Here is a 19,470-nt window from a genome sequence, read left to right as displayed (position 1 = left end):
ATTTGAACAGTCGAAAGCTCAGTATTTCTCAAAGGGACCTTCTATGTAGCACCCCCTCACTTCATCTTTAATACACCCATTGGCAATACTCTGAGATGGCAAGTTCCAATTATAAACAAGAATTTCCCAGGAACTGGGTGTATTTTGGAGAAAATGGGGATAATTCTAACCATAATTTTGTTCCAGTGCCTTTGCTTGGTCCCCCATCTTGACTAAGCGCACACTTCAGTGAGACAGTTGGGTGGAGGTCGTGGAGCAGGGACAAGTCAAGCAGCCCGCAAACACCAAAGCTGTGACTGGCCCCAGGAGCAGCACGCTGCTTCCTGAGAGCCAGCCCCCCAGCCTGCACGGTTCAACTGAGGGGGGCACGGGAGTCCCAGGGCTACTCCTTGCCAGGGTGCTGTGGACCTGCAGCAAGAGCCTCCAAACCTCCTTTCAAAACAGGTCTGGCATCTGGGTCACCCGTTCTGTTTAAACCTCCAGCCTCCCACGATGAGTCAAGAATGATAACCTTGCCACACCACACGAAACAGCGATGAGAAGGATGGCAGGATAGTCACAGAATTGAGGAGCAGTCTGACCGGTCTCCCTGAGATCAGTCACAACCCGAGTGCTGTCAGAGGAGAGGCTGGGACAGCCAACGTACCAGCGTCCAAGAGCAGCTTCACAATCTCAAAGTTGGAGTGCGACACGCTGTAATGGAGGGCTGTGTTGCCGTTGCCGTCGGCCATGTTGATGATGTGACGGAGGACGTCTGGGGAGATGGCTGCAAAGGCAGCTATGTAGTCCCCCACCATGGCCGGGACGGCCGACTTCTGACTGGATACGCGGAACCACTCGTGCTGGAGCGTGTTCAGACAGAACCTCTGCCAAAACACCAAGCAAGCGGCCATTAGTTCTTCTATTTATAGACTTTCTGAGACTCAGCTGAGAGCCCAAGAAACCAAGCCTTTTATAGTCAAAGTGTAGGCAGTTAGAACTGGCTCGCAAAAACAACTTATGAAACCCAGAGCCCTTAGAAGCCTCAAATTCCAAACCAGAACATCCCTCCTGATTTTAAAGCACAAACAGATTATAATTTCTATAAAAGAGGCCACACAGCACTATACAAGAGTTCAAATTTGGGTTCTGTTACTTATGAGCTGTTTAAGGCTCTGTGTAAGATCCTTATTCTGTGCCTCAGTTTCCTCACCTGCAAAATGGGGACAATAAAAATACCTTTGCTTCACAGTGTTTGCGGTGAGAACAAATGAGACCATAAATGTAAATCGTAGGCCTGCCTCTATACATTACTGAACTATTACTACTATGTAGTTATGCATGCCTTGCAAATGATTTTCACAGTAACTGGAACAGGAGAAATTACTTAACCCATACTTAAATATGCCACTTCTTTCTTATCTAGACCAACCTCGACTCCTTCAACAGCTCCATAACACTAGGCTGGGAGACCATAAGCACATTAGCCAACTCCATTCCCACTCTGATATTTAACCCATTTATGCTAGAGGTTGAAATTTAGTTCTTTAAAAATTTTCCAAAAATTCACAACACTTTTTGACAGGCTCCTAGCATGCCAGTATCTGCAGCAGTGATGAACTCTGTGCAGCATGTGATAACGTGTACCCTTAGGAGGCAGACATGTATGAAAAATCAGACCTTGGTGATGACCTTGAGAAATAGGATATAATAACTCCCACTTCACTACCGTTTGAATAATGGAGCATGTGGCATAAATGGGTTAAACACAAATGTTCAGCCATGGAAAGGGAGTAAAAAGCTGACCTGGGACAAATTCCACTCCCCACTGGGATCATCTGCATTTGATCATCAGCCCCATTCACCTCCCCTTATGGTGTAGACACATGAACATGGCATGTGTTCCATGGCTGATCAGGTCAAACTTGCACCACATGAAGTTCGAGGCAGACTGGGCATTGCCAGTGCTGGTGATGGGGAGAACTATGTTACTTTCTTTCATAGGCCCTCTTTCATATGAATTTACCATTCATTTGTAATTTGCTTGCTCTTTACAAGATTAAATATATATCAAAGAAAGATGGGAAAACCTATGTCAAAAGTACCAGAACCCAAGAAGTCTTTCCACAAACAGGTTGGAATTGTAGAGCTTCTGCCTCTATCTTCTTGCTACTATTCTGTCATTCAGCCCATTCAAACATATTTTTGGTTCCTTGTGAAAGGGGTCCTGGCTAAGAAAGAGCTCATCTATTTTTCCTTCTGCTTCCTCTTTTTCTTTGGATTTCTCACATGGAGGGAAGGGAAATTAATGTCATTGGTTGTTCAAACTCTGTGGTTTCTAAATATTCAGTGTCCTTGGGGTTATACGGTCCTGACATGGTAACCATTCACAATGCCCACCACTTTTCACAGCACAGTACTGTTAACACTTCTTTTCACTAAGCAAATACTCAACAAAAATGTACTGGTCACAAAACATGGGCCTGACCATATACACCTGCCAGTCCGGGGTGGTAGAAAGGTCAAGTCCGCCCTGAAGACCATATAGCCTAGTATTTTGAGAATGATTAAACAAAAGGTATATTATGGCTATAAAATCTGGGGCCTGAAAGCCCCAACTGGAAGTTCATTTAAACCTATGGTTCAAGAGTAACACTGTAGTGATGTTTCGTGGTTTTATTATTTGTGACCAAGGTATAGACCAGCATGTAGTTTATCATGGATGGAGTTCAGCGTGTAGTTCTGTGTCCCCCAGGCCAGGAATTTTAGGGGTAGTTCCCTCTGTAAACGTCACTGCCATGCTCTGCTTTCAGCGCACTCACTGAATGTCAAGACTCAGCTGGCTCTGCTGAACTTAAGTTTCTATAGCAACATAAACAAATGAGATGACACCATCTTTTTTTTTTCTTAAAGCTATCATATAATAAGGTAATATGATTTAATTGGTATTTAAAAAACAAAATAAAACATGGACCAGTACTCAAGACAGGTATAATCTAGTGCAAGCACTACTAGCAGCTGCCACTCTAGAGAACACTTGCCATCTTTAGGGCCCGGTTACAGCAGGAGGACCCAGAACAGAGAGGCCTCACGTGCTCACACACCCATGCATATCTCACACCTACGGCAGGCATCACCAGTTCTTCTTCATATTGGGTTTGCTGTACAAGAGGAAATCAAATTGCCTCTCCAAGGTGAGATAATTCCTTAAATCCCTCTAAATCTAACATTTTGGTTTTGTTACTCCATCGTCTTGTGACTCTTATAAATCAACTTTCTCACTAGCTGCTGACTTAGCATAAAACTTCATATTAAATCTGCTAAAATACAAAGATTAAAATGCAACTACAACAACAACAACAAAAAACCCTCCATTATCTTAATGCGCTGAGTAAGAGCTGTCAACCAGAGGGCTGGTCTGCCCTATGAAAGAAGCCACACATCAAAACTTCCCCAATGCATAAACGAGAGACAGACTTGCAATGGGTCAGATTCAACACTGCTACAGAAACCTTATCTGTCCTGTGTCGTGCCATTCATGCTCACTACAGCCACCGTCAGCCTCTTGGCTGTTTGCTTCTGAGTCTCTCAAACTGTGAGAAGATGACAAGTGCAGTTATTTCTATGTTTAAAAATAGTGGCAGTCTGCATTCCACACCAGAACATAATATGCAGTTTCATAATTAAAAGGAATGTTGACCTTGGCCCAGATAGTTCTGTTTTTTTTTGTTGTTTTTTTTTTAAAACACATGCTAACCTACAACAAAAATTCTGGAATTCTGTTCCGTGGATCACAAGGTTTTGGAAGAAGCAGCAGAACACGTAGAAAGATGACGAACGGTTGCAATTAGCCTCCTCTTCCATGGGTAAGCAGATGCCTCCTGGGTGCACCCCCCTCCCCGGGAGAAGTACAGGGCAGAGAAAGGTTTCTGAGGGCGGACCCAGGGGACAGGTTCCCAGTGTGAGCCAGTGAGCGGGACAGCACGATGCCCACGGCCCACACATGCTAGAAATAGTCTGCAGGAAAGCGTGCAGAAAGCAATAGCTCACAGGCAGGCTCCAGCTGCCTGGACACCGGTGTCCACTTGGGCACCTGACTGGAAAAAATAACTTGGTCAGACTTACCATATCCTTGCTGGTCAAAGCTTTGGGGTCATTTATATTATTTTTCAGTAAGTTGCATGCAGACAACATCTTTTCACTTAATTCATACCTGAAAGGGGAAAGAAAAATAAAGGAAAGAAGCTCATGATTGGCCACAAAAGGAAAAGCATTTTTATCTTAAACTCTGTAACACTCTAAACGACAAGAGACTCCAAGCTGAGCCAAGGTCATGGTGGTACAAGATGCTTGCTTAGGCAGCCGAAGGCTGATGCTACCACACAGAGCTAACACCTTCAGCCAGAGCTCACGTCTGTTCATGTGGGTAGCATTCGACTTCACCGGTTTGACCTTTATGACATAATTATGAATGACATTTGTATATTTCTTTTGTTCTAAGTTTTTCATAGTTTTTAAAAAATTATTCTTCAGGGGTTGAAGAAGTCTGAATTACCACATATCCATTATGCTGACCAGTAAACCACACATCTTAACTCACATCTGGAAGTGAGTGACTCAGGAAGTGTCTACTGAACCCACATGAAAATATAAAATTAAATATCAGACGATATATGATATATAAATTATATTTCAATAAAGCTGTTAAAACAACAGATTACAAGACATCCAGCCAGCTGAAAATACTTGGAAATATAAACTAAAAATATATACTTACCTTGTGTTAATGCAGTTAAAGTTTCACTTGCCAAATTAAATAGAAGTTTTCTAAAATGTTTTACTTATTACTTTATACAGTAAAAAACCCATTATTGAAATTTCCATCTGTTCATTCTCTTCTGTTTTATAAGCACTGATTCTATATTTACTAATAGTCTATATAATTTACTACATTTTTAGGTACGTGTTTCAGCCAACCAGAGTGTTTGATATTTCAGCTGTTATGATACTCCCAAATCCATTCTTGTAGTGTTCCCACTCAACGAACAACAAAAACCAGACATGTGAATGATGGCATCATCTTTACAGTAAATGTGCTCTCTTTGGTTGAGGCCAAAAACTGTCCCTCTTATACACAGTGATCCTGTAATAACAGCATTGACAACTATTTCAAGATAAATGACTGAAGGTCAAATCTAAAATCTTTTAAAAAAATGTGCTGCTACTCACAAAAAATTCTGACATGTCTTTAAAATACAAGGTGGGTTGTTCAAACAATAAAAACTTTAGTGGCGCTTAATAGTCCTTTGAGTGATGGCTCCATTTATAAAATTAGATAACAAATAGTTAAAAAAAAAATAAAGGTGACCGAACAGATCAAGTCTCTTTTCTTTGCTACTGTAAGAGATGGAAGAGTCATCACCTTCTTCTGCACTTGTACTTAATAGTATTATGATGACATGTACGTATCTCTGAGGAACAGCTAAAGTTAGGCTTTCCTTTGGAGATTGGAAAGACCAAACAAATAGATAAAACTGCAAAATCTCCTAACTGGCCAATTCTATTGCAAAAGGACATTAAATATGAAAGGGGCTGGAGGGGAGGGGAATGTACCACACCTCTCTCTGATTTCCACCTTCTCAGGTTCACTCTCTGGAACCTGCATTTCATCTTCCATCCTGGCGGACTTGCAACCTTCCCTGTTAACTGCATGGTGCTCTTCTACCACTCCGCGAGGATCTTCGTCCTCCTCTTCCTCCTCCTCTTCCTCAGGAGGATACTCAGTGACATCACATTCGTCATCTGACTCGGAAGAAGAGCTTTCATCTGAGCTGGAATCATCACTTGAAGTTGTTTCATACCTAGGTGGCAATTGGGAGTTCAGGAGATGCAAGGTGTGCCCATAAAGACCCCGTGACAGAAATTTCTATGAAGGGAAAGCTGCAGACTGACTCCAGAAATTTGGCCATTATTTTTGGAATCTCCACCGAGAAGTTCAATGTAAGGACTATTTAAAAGCCTGGTGGTTTTAAATGTGTTCGGACTCAAGAGGCATAACTTGTGTTGCCAAATGGTATCATATACTAGTTGTAGAAAAAAAAATACTACATACAGAGAAAGAAACTCTAGCTTAGTATAAAACAAAGGAAACACAAAAATTAGGTCTATGCCTTGGCCGGTGGTTCAGTAGATAAGAGTGTAGGCCTGGTGTATGGATATCCTGGGTTCAATTCCTCGTCAGGGCACACAGAAGAAATGACCATCTGTTTCTCTTCCTGTCTCTCTTCCTTCTCTTCCCCTTACCCTCCCCCAGACAGTGGCTTGATTTGTTCCAGCATGGTCTCGGGTGCTGAGGATAGCTCAGACAGTCTGAGCACATCAGCCTCAGGCTCTAAAAATAGCTTAGTACTCGAGCATTGGCCCAAGACAGGGTTGTGAGGAAGATCTCAGTTGGGGTGCATGCAGGAGTATACCTAACTATCTCCCCTCTTCTCACCTAAAAAATAACAAATAACAAAGAACCCAAGTCTATCTCCCTTCCTCTCACCTAAAAAATAACAAAAATCAAAGAACCCAGGCCTGTAGTTGTTCATTTTTTTCTGTTCCTTCTTCCCCCCTTTTATTCTTCCTTTTTGCTGCATGAATCTCCCTCCCCTTGTCAAGGTGAACAGATTATATTGTAATCAATGCTTTCTCAGGTACATGCCCTCCAAAACTTCCTGGGCTGCATCACCCAATAAAACTGGAAAGACTTGGAAAATTGTCACCATGAAGTTAAATCTTTGTGATATCCTTTACTATAAACATTATCTCCAATAACTCTGTCCGACTGCTTTTTCGTTGAGGTCATATGTCAATTGATGGATTAGTTGCTTTAATTGTCGGAGGACAAACAGCCTTAGCTATTCACTTGTGCCAATTAGAAGAGAAGCAACAAGAAACATTCTATTTAGAAAGTAAAGAACTGACAGCAGGACCAGGCTGCTTTTCAGGGGGAAAGGCCCTACAATTCTGTTTGTAAACATGGAGAGCCAAGTCAAACAACCCGTTCTGAAGGAGTGGATGACTACCATGGCCATGGAGCGATGCTCTCAGTCTCTGTTTCTTTCTGAGTTCTCATACAGGTAAGTACAAGTTGTCCAATAGTGCAGGAAACCTGCTGCTTTTGCTGAAGACTATTTTTTTTTTCAGGTAGGAGGTGAGAAGATGTAAATGGCTCAGTTCCACTAGGTATTCTTTCAAGGGTGACATCCTTAAAGATAGCAAGAAGAGGACAGGAGAAGCCCAAATGCACCTTTCTGAGGAGGGAGTCTTCCAGCACCAAGATGTGGCAGCATCCCAGGCTAGGCACCTTTAAATGTAACTAGGCAGGAGGCAAAGGAGACAGACAGACCATGTATAACTGCTAGCACCACCACTTCTCCTTACCCTCCATTAATGCCGACAAACTGAAGATTCTTTTTTGCTCCATTTGAATCTTTGTTGCCATCTTTCTTCTTCATGATGGACTTCAGAGTACTTTCATTACTTGTACATACTGTGCAAAAAGTAAATCAAGGTGATCAAAATGAATGTAACTCATACTCATACAAGCAAATAGGTCATCTTTCTTCATATAGTTATTTTTTTCTTCATGCAAATAAATATAGATCTTGGGCATTGTATATATGAGAAACCTGCACAAAATCATTGAAAAATTATGTGCATGCAAAGAAAATAAGTCAAAGTTCCATTAATAACGTACTTTACGGAGAAGGAAAACCATTAGTGCTTCTAGACACAACAAAAGCAGTTACAGCCAGCGTTTGTATCAGACTTTACTGTTTATGAAGTGATGTCATGTCTCACTTTATCTTCAAAAACCATTCAGGCACTAAAATAAGGACTATTATTATTTCTCTTCAGTTGGAAAAAGACTTATGCCTTCCAGAATGTCAAAGAGTGAAACACTGTTTACAATATTTCATATCAGGAGGTGAGTTTTCTTAAGGGAATAACATAGCTCTTTCTTTAGTCATCTTATAGCTATTGTGGGTCTACCTTCCTGACAACCGTGTATTGTTCTTTCAGGTCAGTTTATGAGGCACACTGACATTAGACTGGAATGCCGGCAATGCCGGCCCTGGAATCCTGATGCTGAGAAGGACTGAGGGAGGAGTTACCGTAAAGGCCAGCAGCTATCTGGTCATCTGTCAGGTTCACTGGAGACAGCGTGCTTTCCTGGCGGGGGGCGGCGTCCTGGCTGCCGCTGGGCTCCCCTTCTGTGAATGGCACCTCTAGTCCGTGTCGGGATGTCAGAGTATTTAATGATCTTCCTGACTGAAGGACTCCACACTTACAGGCACATTCCAAATTACTTCCTGTCAGGAAGGAGAAGGGTGTAGAAGTGGGTGACACTGGGACCAAACAAAATGGGCTAAACAGTTAAAAAACACAATTCTTGTAGCTCATCATTTTCTCACGTGCTTTCTCCCACAATTTCTTTTTGCCTAAATAGGAACTACTACTATCCAAGCCACCGAAACTCAAACCCCCAAGGCCTTTTTGACTCTTAATCTTTTCCTTTATTACTACATCCGGATCTGCCAAAGCTTGTCATTCTATCTGTTCTGGCTGCTACACTTAGCCATTGTCTGGGCCACCTGCGTAGCATCCTGACTGTCCCCCGCCCCGCTGCAAAGCAACACTCCTGCAGCTCAACTCCTATCCTCACTCCTGCTAAAATGAAACCTAAAAAGCTCGCCACTCCGGAAGCACAGTTCACACTGCTTAGCCAGATCTTCTAGATCATCTGCAACCTGGCACCAACTTAATACTTAATGTTTATATCCCTCCTACACCTGTGGTCCTTTTTGGGATGGGGACTGTATCCCAGAAGATGCACCTACTTCCAACATCTCCCTGGCCTGCTCCTTCTTCTCCACCCCCACATGGCCAAACCCTTCCATCGCTTCCTTTTCAGAGCCTTCCTCCTTGTCCCTAACTGAAAATCACTGAACTCTCCCAGTCTGTCTTCCACACCCTCTTACAAGATCTATACTACAGGGCGATTTGTGTGACTGCATGAGACACCATTCCAGTCTATAAATATTATAAGGGCACCAAACAGTTCTAATCAACTTTGCTTCTCTTACTTCATCTATTAGATTGCTTCTGCATATGTGAGGTATATAATATCTATTCACTGACTTAGGCAGAAAAATTGGATGATTATGCAATTAATGTACATAGATATATCATAGAATTTTCAACGTGGCTGACAAAAAAAGATGTTTACAATATATAGTTGAATGAGAAAATCAGATATTAAAATTCACTATATGGTATGATCCTATTAAAACCTGTTAATATACTTACACACAAAAAGAGAAAAGTTATCTGAAAGCTATGGTGATTTTAACTTTTCCCTGTATTTGCCATTTTTCCTTATAGTATTAGTTCACTGTGTTCAAAATCCCTTTTATAAAATGAATTAAAAACTTTTTGACTCAGCAATTTGATTTCCAGAAACTTTACGCTAAGGATGTACAAAAAATACAGATGGATGTTCATTATTTCCATGGGTAAAACAATAAAAAGAGCTGGATATCAGAGTGCCACTAAGAAACTGGTGAAATACGGCATTTCCCTATGTATAAGACGCACCTTAATTCTGGGGCCCGAAATTTAAAAAAATATATATATTACATAAAGTTACTGGACTCAGGTTTTATTCATCATAAAATACAACTCCTCACTGTAAAAAACTCCTATCCATTAGCTTGTCCTATCTGTGTCTGATGAGAAATCACTATCTTCAACGATGAGCGCAAAAACAAGCGCAAAAATGTGGGAAATGCAAGTAAAAAAATCTACAACCTCTGTACAAGACGCACCCAGTTTTTAGACCCCAAATTTTTAGGGGGGGGGGGGGGAGTGCGTCTTATACATGGGGAAATATGGTAAGCTCCATCACTTACATAAAGAAATTCCATACAGCCACTCAAAATGTTGATGTAGGTGGACATTTATTAAGATAAAAAGATGAGTTCTGGGCCAGTTGGCTCAGTGGCAGAGTGTGCGCCTGGTATGTATGTCCCAGGTTCTATTCCCAGTCAGGGCACACAGGAGAAGCAACTATTTGCTTTTCCACCCCTCCCCCTTCTCTCTTTCTCCCTCTTCCCCTCCCACAGCCATGGCTCGATTGGTTCAAGCAGGGCGCTGAGGATGGCTCTGTGGAGGCTTAGCCTCTAGAAATAACAGCTCGGTTGCTGAGCATGGCCTCACACAGGCAGAGCTGTGGCCCGGACGGGGTTTGTGGAACTGTCTCTATATCCCCTCCTCTTACTTGGAAAAGAAGAAAAAATAAAAATAAAAGAAAGATGAGCATAATGTGTTAGTGAGTTTTTAAAAAGTTTATAAAATAGTATGAAGAAAATAAATCTATTTTGGTAAGTAATTTTATTTATATGTATACATATAAAAAAAGTTTAGAAGGATATGCAACCAACCTGTTTCACACTACTTTTGTAATTCTAAAGAATTAGAGGTTGTTATATTTTTCTTTTTTTGTGTCTCTATTATTTTTAATGCATTATAAAACACAAGTTAGTAACACAAATACAAAATTGAAATCTACCCATAACAATATCATATGGTAAGAATATGATAACATTGTTAAAAAAAAGCTTTGAAATTCCTTAGATCCTTAGAGGAAATTTAAGTACTGATTGAATTTTGAGTCAATAAGAAAGAAAAAAACTGTAGTAACCTATAAAACTTTTTTCCTCAAACTCCATTGTTTATAGACTCATCTGGGATATGTTAAAATGCAGATGCCCAGGCACTTGCTGCTAGAAAATAATTTTTTAGATCTGGGCATTTCTAGCAGCCTCATTGACCCATTCACTAGACACTTTGATGCAGATGGCCTACTTTGAAAATTACAGTTCAAAACAATGATACTGTGTAAAAAAAGGGGGGGGGAGCACAGAGTGTAGAGGGAGGAAAAATGTTCAATGTGAGGGATCAGAGATCATCGAAATTCTAATTCTCATATTTCCAAGCTAAAAATTCTGAAGACAAGGAAGGTTCAGTGACTTGCTAGAGGCCTCAGTGCTAGACTAGAGTTCAAATTTTGTAAATCTGTGAACGGCACTTGTCCACTAATCAACAGCCCGATGTTCCCTCCTCTAACTCTGAAGGCATAGGGAGCCCCCAGGTGGTTCCTTCACAAATCCACCACCCACCTCAACACACACACAATACTGAATGCAGCTCTCTAAATAGTATTTAATGCCCCATGACCTGATATATCCCCAAACAGCAAATATAACATGTCTACAATGCCTTTGACTTTTTTTTAATTGAGAGCAGGGGAGGCAGAAACAGACTTCTGCATGTGCACCCCCCCACCCCGAGATTCACTCAGCAAGCCCCTTGTGGGATGGTGCTCTGTTGCTTGGCAACCTAGCTGTATTTATGCACCTGAGGCAGGCCAGGAGTCATCCTCAGCGGCCAAGGCCAACTTACTGGAGCCAATCAGCCATGGCTGTGGGAGGGGGGTGAGGAAGGAAGGGCAAGAGGGGGAGAGAGAGAAAAGAGAAAGTGAGAAGAGAGAAAGAAAGAGGGGAGGGAAGAGTGGAGAAGCAGATGGTCGCTTCTCCTGTGTGCCCTCACTGGGAATTGAACCTAGGACATCCATATGCCAGGCTGATGCTCTACCACTGAGCCTACCAGCCAGGGCTGCCTTTGACTTATTTTAAGTAAAATAAACAAAGCAAGGCATTTATCTTCATTCATTACTTTGAAATTACTACAGTAACCTCTAAAAAGGCTCAGTAGTTAATACTCAGTGCCAGAACACTATTCCTAGAGAAGCACCTCACTAAGCATTTTCCCATTCAAGAACAATGATTTTTAAAATGCAAATACAGTAACAGTTTTATTACTATTGAAATCTTGGCCCTGGGCCAGTTGACTTGGACAGAGCGTGGACCTGATGTGTGGAAATCCTGGGTTCGATTTCTAGTCAGGGCATACAGGAGAGACAACCATATGCTCCCCCCTTTCTCTCTCTTCCTCTTCTGCAGCCATGGCTTGACTGATTCAAGCACAAAGGCTTGGGTGCTGAGGATGGCTCCGTCAAGCATCCCACCTCAGGTGCTAAAAATAGTTCAGTTGTGAGCATGGCCCAACATGGGCAGAGCGTCGGCCTCAGATGGGGGTTGCCAGGTGGATCCTGGTTGGGGTGCATGTGAGAGTTTATCACCCCTCTTCTCACTTAAAAATCTTAAACATGTACAAAAGAAGATAACATTATAAGAAACCCTGTGTTCATAAGCACTGAGCAGCAGCTAGGAAGGACATCCAGGGAGAAAATGAATTATCTGGTTTAGGTGGGAGTGGGGAATGGGGACTTGGAGGGATGGGAACTGGGGGAGTAAGGGTGTGTGTGTGGGGGTGTATATGTAGGAGCAGCTTTCTTCTGAACAGAAGTGCTGGCAGAAGCCACTGTTCCTTTGCTGAGCCCTCCCGCTATAGAACTAGGAAGGCACTATATATGAGTCTCCACTAACCTGGCTAACACGGTGATTCCCTGAGACTCCGCCCCACCCCAACTTGCAGGCCCACTCAAGCTGATTCCATTGGATTTCCCACACAAATGGCCTGTCTTGGTCCTATGCTGAAGACTTCCCTAAAATCTTCCAAAGGTTCACAAAGCCCAAATAAGCAGCATCTGGCCTTGGAGTGCTCCATACCTCTTACTAAGTGGTCCCAGGCCGGGCACAACCAGCAGCCAGCTTCAGCTTACAGGTTAAACTCTCTGGGTACCTCCAAGACTAGCACAAGTAGCAGCCATCTGTGATTGCTTTATAGCTCAAGCCAGGTGGCTTCAGGCAGAGCACAGGCAGCAGCTGGCCTTGGCCTGCACCTCCCAGGAGACCCCAGAGCCAGCACACCTGGTGGACAGCTTCAGACCTTGCTGAAGCACCACCAAACCACCTGCATGAGTGATACACTCAGGGGGTGAACTCAAAAAAGCAAACCCATTGGGAACCAGAGTCCTGCTGAAGTCAGGCCTGCTCTGTGGCATTCTAACAGCAATAAAGGCTTAAATACAGTAGGAGTGTGCACATAGCTGACATGGGGCTGGGGTGGGAACCATACAAGTGGAGTGTCCAGCTCAGGTGACCAAGTAGGCTGTACCACTGAACTCAGTAGAAGAGTATATGAACTTAATGAGAACTTCTGCAAAACAATAGAAAACATAAAAATGGAGATAGAAAACATAAAAAAGAATCAGGTAGAAATAAGGATACACTAACTCAAATGAAGAGTACAATACAGGGAATAAATAGTAGAGTAGATGAAGCAGAGGAGCAAATCAGTAATTCTGAAGCTAAGGTAGCAAAAAATACCCAATCATAGTAGCAAAAAAGAAAAAGGATCCAAAAAAATGAAGATACTTTAAGGAGCCTCTGGGACAACTTCAAGTGTCCCAACATTCACATCAAGGGGGTGCCAGAAAGAGAAGAAACAGAGCAAGGAATTGAAAACCTATTTGAAATGATAATGGCTAGAAACTTCCCTAACCTGGTGAAGAAAACAGACATACAAGTCCAGGAAGCACAGAGAGTACCAAATAAGATGAACCCAAAGAGGCCCTGGCCTGGCCAAGTCACATCATAATTAAAAAACCAAAGATTAAAGACAAAGAGAATCTTAAAAGCAGCAGAAGAAAAGTGGTTACTTAAAAGACAGCTCCCTTAAGACTGTCAGCTGATTTCTCAACAGCAAATTTACAGGCCAAAAGGGATTACCATGAAATATCAACGTGATGAAAAGCAAAGGCCTACAACCAAGATTACTCTACCCAGCAAAGCTATCACTTAGAATCAAAGGACAGATAAAGAGCTTCTCAGGCAATAAAAAGCTAAAGGGTCTTAACCCTTTGAGTAGAATGAACATTCATGTATGTCCTCGTGCCTCCTGATCTCCAGAGTACGATCGCACAAAAACTTTTATTTTAAAAATGTGTAAGGCAACATTAAAAAAAGGCAAATGTATGTTCTTGTTTCCATAAATTGGTTATCAAACAACCATGACTTTAAGTTAATAAAACTATAACTGGAACTAATTTCATTTTTTGAAAAAAAAACCTCACTACTCAAATGGTTAAGAAGGAAAAAAAATGTGAATAACAGGGCAATAAATATATATCTATCAACAATACAAAGAGATTAAATGCTCCAATCAAAAGACATATAGTGACTGCATGGATAACAAAACAAGACCCTTACATATGCTGTCTATAAGAGACTCACTTCAGATCAAAAGACACACAAACTGAAAATAAAGGGATGGAAAAAGATATTTCATGAAAATGTAAACAAACATAAAAGCTGGGGTAGCAATACTTATACCAGACAAAATAGACTTTAAAGCAAAGGCTATAACAAGAGACAACAAAGGATCCAGCAATGCCATTTTCTGGGTATTTATCTTAAGAAACCCAAAACACTGAATCAAAAAGACATGTGCACCCCTATGTTTACTGCTGCATTATTTACAATAGCCAAGATATGGAAGCAACCTAAGTTTCCACCAATAAATGACTGAATAAAGATTTGGTGCATATCTACAATGAAACAGGACTCAGCTGTAAAAAAGAATGAAATCTTGCCATCTGCAACAGCACGGATGGACTTAGAGGGCACTGAGCTGTGGAGAAAGGGAAAGACAAATGCCATATGATCTCACTTATATGTGGAATCTAAACAAAATAAACATGCAGAACAGAAGCAGATTCATAGATAGAGAACATTTTGACAGTTCCCAGATGGGAAGGAGGTTGGAATGGGTGAAAAAGGGGACGGGAATAAAAAGTACAGATTGAGAGTTACAGACAGTCATGGGAGTAAAATACAGCACAGGGAACAGAGTCACTGATATGGTAAGAACTAAGCATGGTGTCAGATGAGTCCTAGACGTATTAAGGTAATCATTTCAAAGGGCAGTGGTCGGCAAACTCATTAGTCAACAGAACCAAATAGCAACAGTACAACATTGAAATTTCTTTTGAGAGCCAAATTTTTTAAACTTAAACTATATAGGTAGGTACATTGTTATTAACTTAATTAGGGTACTCCTAAACTGGCCAAAGGGCCACACTCAAGGGGCCAAAGAGCAGCATGTGGCTCGCAAGCCACGGTTTGCCGATCACTGTCATAGGGTATATAAATGTCTTATCACTGGTTTATACATCTAACATTAACATAATATTGTTTGTCAACTATAATTATAAAATAAAAAATTATTTGTAAAAGAAATACCTGTGTTCACATCATCAGCTTAACAATGATCAGAGCAATCTTGTCTCATCTGTAGTTCCTCTATCCACTTACACTGAATTATTTTGAAGCAAGAGCTAGAGATCCTATTGTTTTCATCCATAAATATTTTAGTATATATTCCTAAAACAACTGTTAAAAATAATTATAATGCTAAAACTACTAAACCTAAAGAAAGGTAATTTAAGATTACCACACATCTGGTCAGTACTCAACTCTCTTCAACGGTCTCTTAAAAATTTTTAAATAGGGTTTAAATCAGAATCCCTGTCCTATATTTCCACTGGTTGCTATGGTTTTTTAAGTCTTTTATTCACAGGTTCTCTATTTTTCTTTTTAAACATGGCTTTTAAAAATATTTGTAAATTGTCAGAATAGGCAGTGGCGCAGCGGATAGAGCGTCGAACTGAGATGCGGAGGACCCAGGTTCGAGACCCCAAGGTCGCCAGCTCGAGTGCGGACTCATCCGGTTTGAGCAAAGCTCACCAGCTTGGACCTAAGGTCGCTGGCTTGAGCAAGGGGTTACTCAGTCTGCTGTAGCCCCACGGTCAAGGCACATATGAGAAAGCAATCAATGAACAACTAAGATGTCGTAATGAAAACCTAATGATTGATGCTTCTCATCTCTCTCCGTTCCTGTCTGTCCCTATCTATCCCTCTCTCTGACTCTCTCTCTAAAAACAAAGGAAAAAAAATTGTAAATTGAGGTATAATTTACATATAATAAAATGAAAAGACGTTAAGTGTAGTGTTGGTTTTGCCTAATTAAGATACAGAACGTTTCTAACCCAGTAAATCCATATATGCCCAACACCCCTTTCCAGATTATCTCCCCACCCAGAGGCAACCATTTCTCTTTATTTACTTTTTATTTTTCCTAAGTAAGAAGTGGGGAGGTAGAGAGACTCCTGCACACGCCCTGACTGGGATTCATGCAGCAAGCCTCCTGTAGGGCAATGCTCGGCCCATCTGGGGCTGTTGCTCAATAACCAAGCTATTTTAGCACTTGAGGCAAGGCCATGGAGCCGTTCCTTAGTGCCCAGGGCCAACCAACTCTCTCCAAGCAATCAAGCCATGGCTGTGGGAGAAAAGAGAGAGAGAGAGAGAGAGAGAGAAAGGAGAGGGTGAGGGGTAGAGAAGCAGAAGCAGATGGTCACTTCTCCTGTGTGCCCTGACTGGGAATCAAACCCAGGATAATCCCATGCTAGGCCGACACTCTTACCATTTGAGCTAACCGGCCAGGGCCAAACCACTTTTCACCATAGTTTAGTTTCATAAACTAGAGCTTTGGAAAGCTTCTCCAATCTAGGTCCAACCACTCAAGCAGGCATTTGAGTGTCCTTCTTGATGAATGTGGATAGATTCTTTGTGCCTGTGGGATTTTTTTTCTGCTCAACTACTACCATCTACTCACTAAGAATGCTCTGGTGACTTATTCACTCCCATGTCAGTGCCCTTCCTCACTAGACTGTTTTTTTTTTTTGTTTTGTTTTTGGTATTTTTCTGAAGCTAGAAACGGGGAGAGACAGACAGACTCCCGCATGAGCCCGACCGGGATCCACCTGGCACGCCCACCAGGGGGCGATGCTCTGCCCCTCCAGGGCGTCGCTCTGTTGCGACCAGAGCCACTCTAGCGCCTGGGGTAGAGGCCAAGGAGCCATCCCCAGCGCCGGGCCATCTTTGCTCTAATGGAGCCTCGGCTGCGGGAGGGGAAGAGAGAGACAGAGAGGAAGGAGAGGGGGAGGGGTGGAGAAGCAGATGGGCGCCTCTCCTGTGTGCCCTGGCCAGGAATCGAACCCGGGACTTCTGCATGCCAGGCCGACGCTCTACCACTGAGCCAACCGGCCAGGGCCCTCACTAGACTGTTTTGCAGGACTGGAATATCAGCTGTCTTCACCAGTTAAATTCTACCCACACTCTAATCAAGACTTGGCGCCCATTTTTTCCCCTCTATACTGTTTTCCTACAACATGATTGCACTGAGACCTCTTTTTTTCCTTCATTGTCCTGACCAAAGTAGGTCCTGTGCTCTGATTTCTCTGCTTCACGTGAGTTTCCTTGAGAATATAAGCTTCCTGAGCCCCTTTATGCTCTGTTCTTACTCGGTTTCCTCTTCACTCCTCAGAACAGCACTCGCCAATAGGAAGCCTTTAATCAGTGCCTATGTGATTCAACGGAAAGTCGCGGGGACTCTCCTTAGGCCAACTAGCAAAGCAGAAAACACTAAATGTTGAACTAGTTTTCATTCACTGAAATCAAAGAATTTGTTACCTTTAGTGCCAGAAAATGTTGTTTAGATGGTACTGAAACTCTAGCTGGTCTTAAATGTCCCCTAAAGAAAGGCCTGAACTTGATAAACCTATCAGAGTTACAGGGCACACACTAAATGATACGTGCACTAGCATAAGGCTGTGCGACAAATGACTGCTGTGTTGAAGCAAAACACAGGAAAGTGAAGCCAAGAAAGCCTGAAATAAAGCAGCCAAGAAAATACAATGGTTTCAGCTTCCGCAGCCCTTTAAAATCACCCGATTTGGAGGCAGAGCTTTTAAAAATAAAGATATAATGAGCTATCTGCAGGTTGGCCCAAATGTCAAATATTTTTTTTAACAGCTCCCTGATTCTAATGAGCACCCAGGACTGAGAACTGCTGAATAAATTAACCAGTATAAAAATAAAACTTGACTGCTGAAAATGAGAGTTCAGACTTCCATCTGGTTTCAATCCATCAACCTGGATAGTGTGAATTCTTAGGAAACACCGGTAATTTGGTTAACAGACCTGGTCTCCTAATGGTTGAAACTCATGACAAACAATCAATACTACTGAAACAATACAGGTAAAACAAGAGTAACACAAACCATCTTTGGAATTCTGGCACTCTGGCCTACATGTTCAAAACTCCTAGCAGGTGATAATTGTATTCACAGACACCACTGGGGAGTTAGAGAATAGTAGAGTGGGCAACTACGTTTGGTAATGAACTCAAAATTGCCTTAAATGCCAATGAAGCACGAATCTCAATTTACAACTTGACCAGATTAGTGATGACTAAAAGACAGCAAGTGACAGAAATCTCAGTGTTTGAAAATAAGAACACTTTTGAAGCAGTATCTTTCTCAAGTGTACTTAGTGATCAATACATGAATAATTATACTAGCTAAGGCAAACTATAATGAAAAATAACTTGAAAACATTTTTTATTTTTAGAAATGTTAAAAACAAATTATTTGATAAAAAAAAAAAAAAAATTCTACCGGCTGGGTAACTCAGTTGGAGCATGATCCCATTGTGCCATCGTTGTGGGTATCAATCCCGTCAGGGAACATACGAGAAACAACTAATGAATGCATAAATAAGTGGAACAATAAATCAATGTTTCTCCCCCTCTCTCTCTCTCTCAAATTCATAAATAAAAAGAATTCAATGAAAAATAGAACTGGAGGAGTTTCAAAGAGACCACTTTCTCTAGTTTCCTCTGACATGTTTACTCACCTAGAATGGGTATTAGCTATTAGTATATTTTGTTACTAAATTTGTTTAAAAGTTGATTTTGAAAAATAAAATAGATTTAAAAAGTTGCTCTGTTCACACATTCCGACTCTTCTGGTATGCTCATATTTTTATTTATAATGTCAAGTACTTTCTGAAAACACAACTAGAAACAGTGTGGCTAGCTAATTAATCATGTGATTGTATGAATTTTGATCTAAACACTGATATTTTTAAAGAATCTAGATCATTTGATAAGATGAAATTTCTGAATTATAACAGAGGACAAGCAATGATTTAGGTATTTCCCTAAAATGTTAAGAATTCAAAGGGATCTGAAATAATATTTCTAGTTTTTCCATGAAGAAAAATCAGCATGAATTTATTCTGCTCAAGCCCACATGTTGGTTTGGGGAACAGACGGAGATTATTTATGAAGAATTACCTTTTTTGGATACCTTTCATGAGTTTTTTGGGGAAAGTGGGTAACTTTGATGAAGAAAGGACAATCCCTTTCTGATTCTAGGATCACCTCCCAAGCACTGGCCACATGCCAATACATGTGGTCACCAACATACAGTCAACTCAAACTGGAGATCAAAAACTCAAATGGTCAGAGCTGCAGTTTAATCATTTCTAGGGACATTTTAATATTTTTCTGTGAAAA

The 19,470-nt window shown here is 41.4% G+C and overlaps 1 protein-coding gene across 5 annotated transcripts in view; it reads right to left on the bottom strand.

Moving 5' to 3' along the window:
• The window catches only part of KANK1 (KN motif and ankyrin repeat domains 1), a 253,617-nt gene that overhangs the window by 7,912 nt on the left and 226,235 nt on the right, over positions 1–19,470 (bottom strand). For 4 of the 5 annotated variants that reach the window (XM_066257147.1, XM_066257145.1, XM_066257146.1 and 1 more), the window contains 5 exons: positions 8,142–8,339; positions 7,408–7,516; positions 5,598–5,840; positions 4,105–4,192; positions 647–866 (listed from right to left, as the gene is read on the bottom strand). In XM_066257147.1, the coding sequence (XP_066113244.1) occupies positions 647–866; positions 4,105–4,192; positions 5,598–5,840; positions 7,408–7,516; positions 8,142–8,339 (858 nt within the window). The remainder of the gene's footprint in view (positions 1–646; positions 867–4,104; positions 4,193–5,597; positions 5,841–7,407; positions 7,517–8,141; positions 8,340–19,470) is intronic. The other variant, XM_066257148.1, reaches the window with a different exon arrangement.

This window comes from Saccopteryx bilineata, chromosome 2 (genome assembly GCF_036850765.1).
Source record: "Saccopteryx bilineata isolate mSacBil1 chromosome 2, mSacBil1_pri_phased_curated, whole genome shotgun sequence".
NCBI lineage: Eukaryota > Metazoa > Chordata > Mammalia > Chiroptera > Emballonuridae > Saccopteryx > Saccopteryx bilineata.
This window is presented reverse-complemented; position numbering and strand designations above follow the sequence as displayed.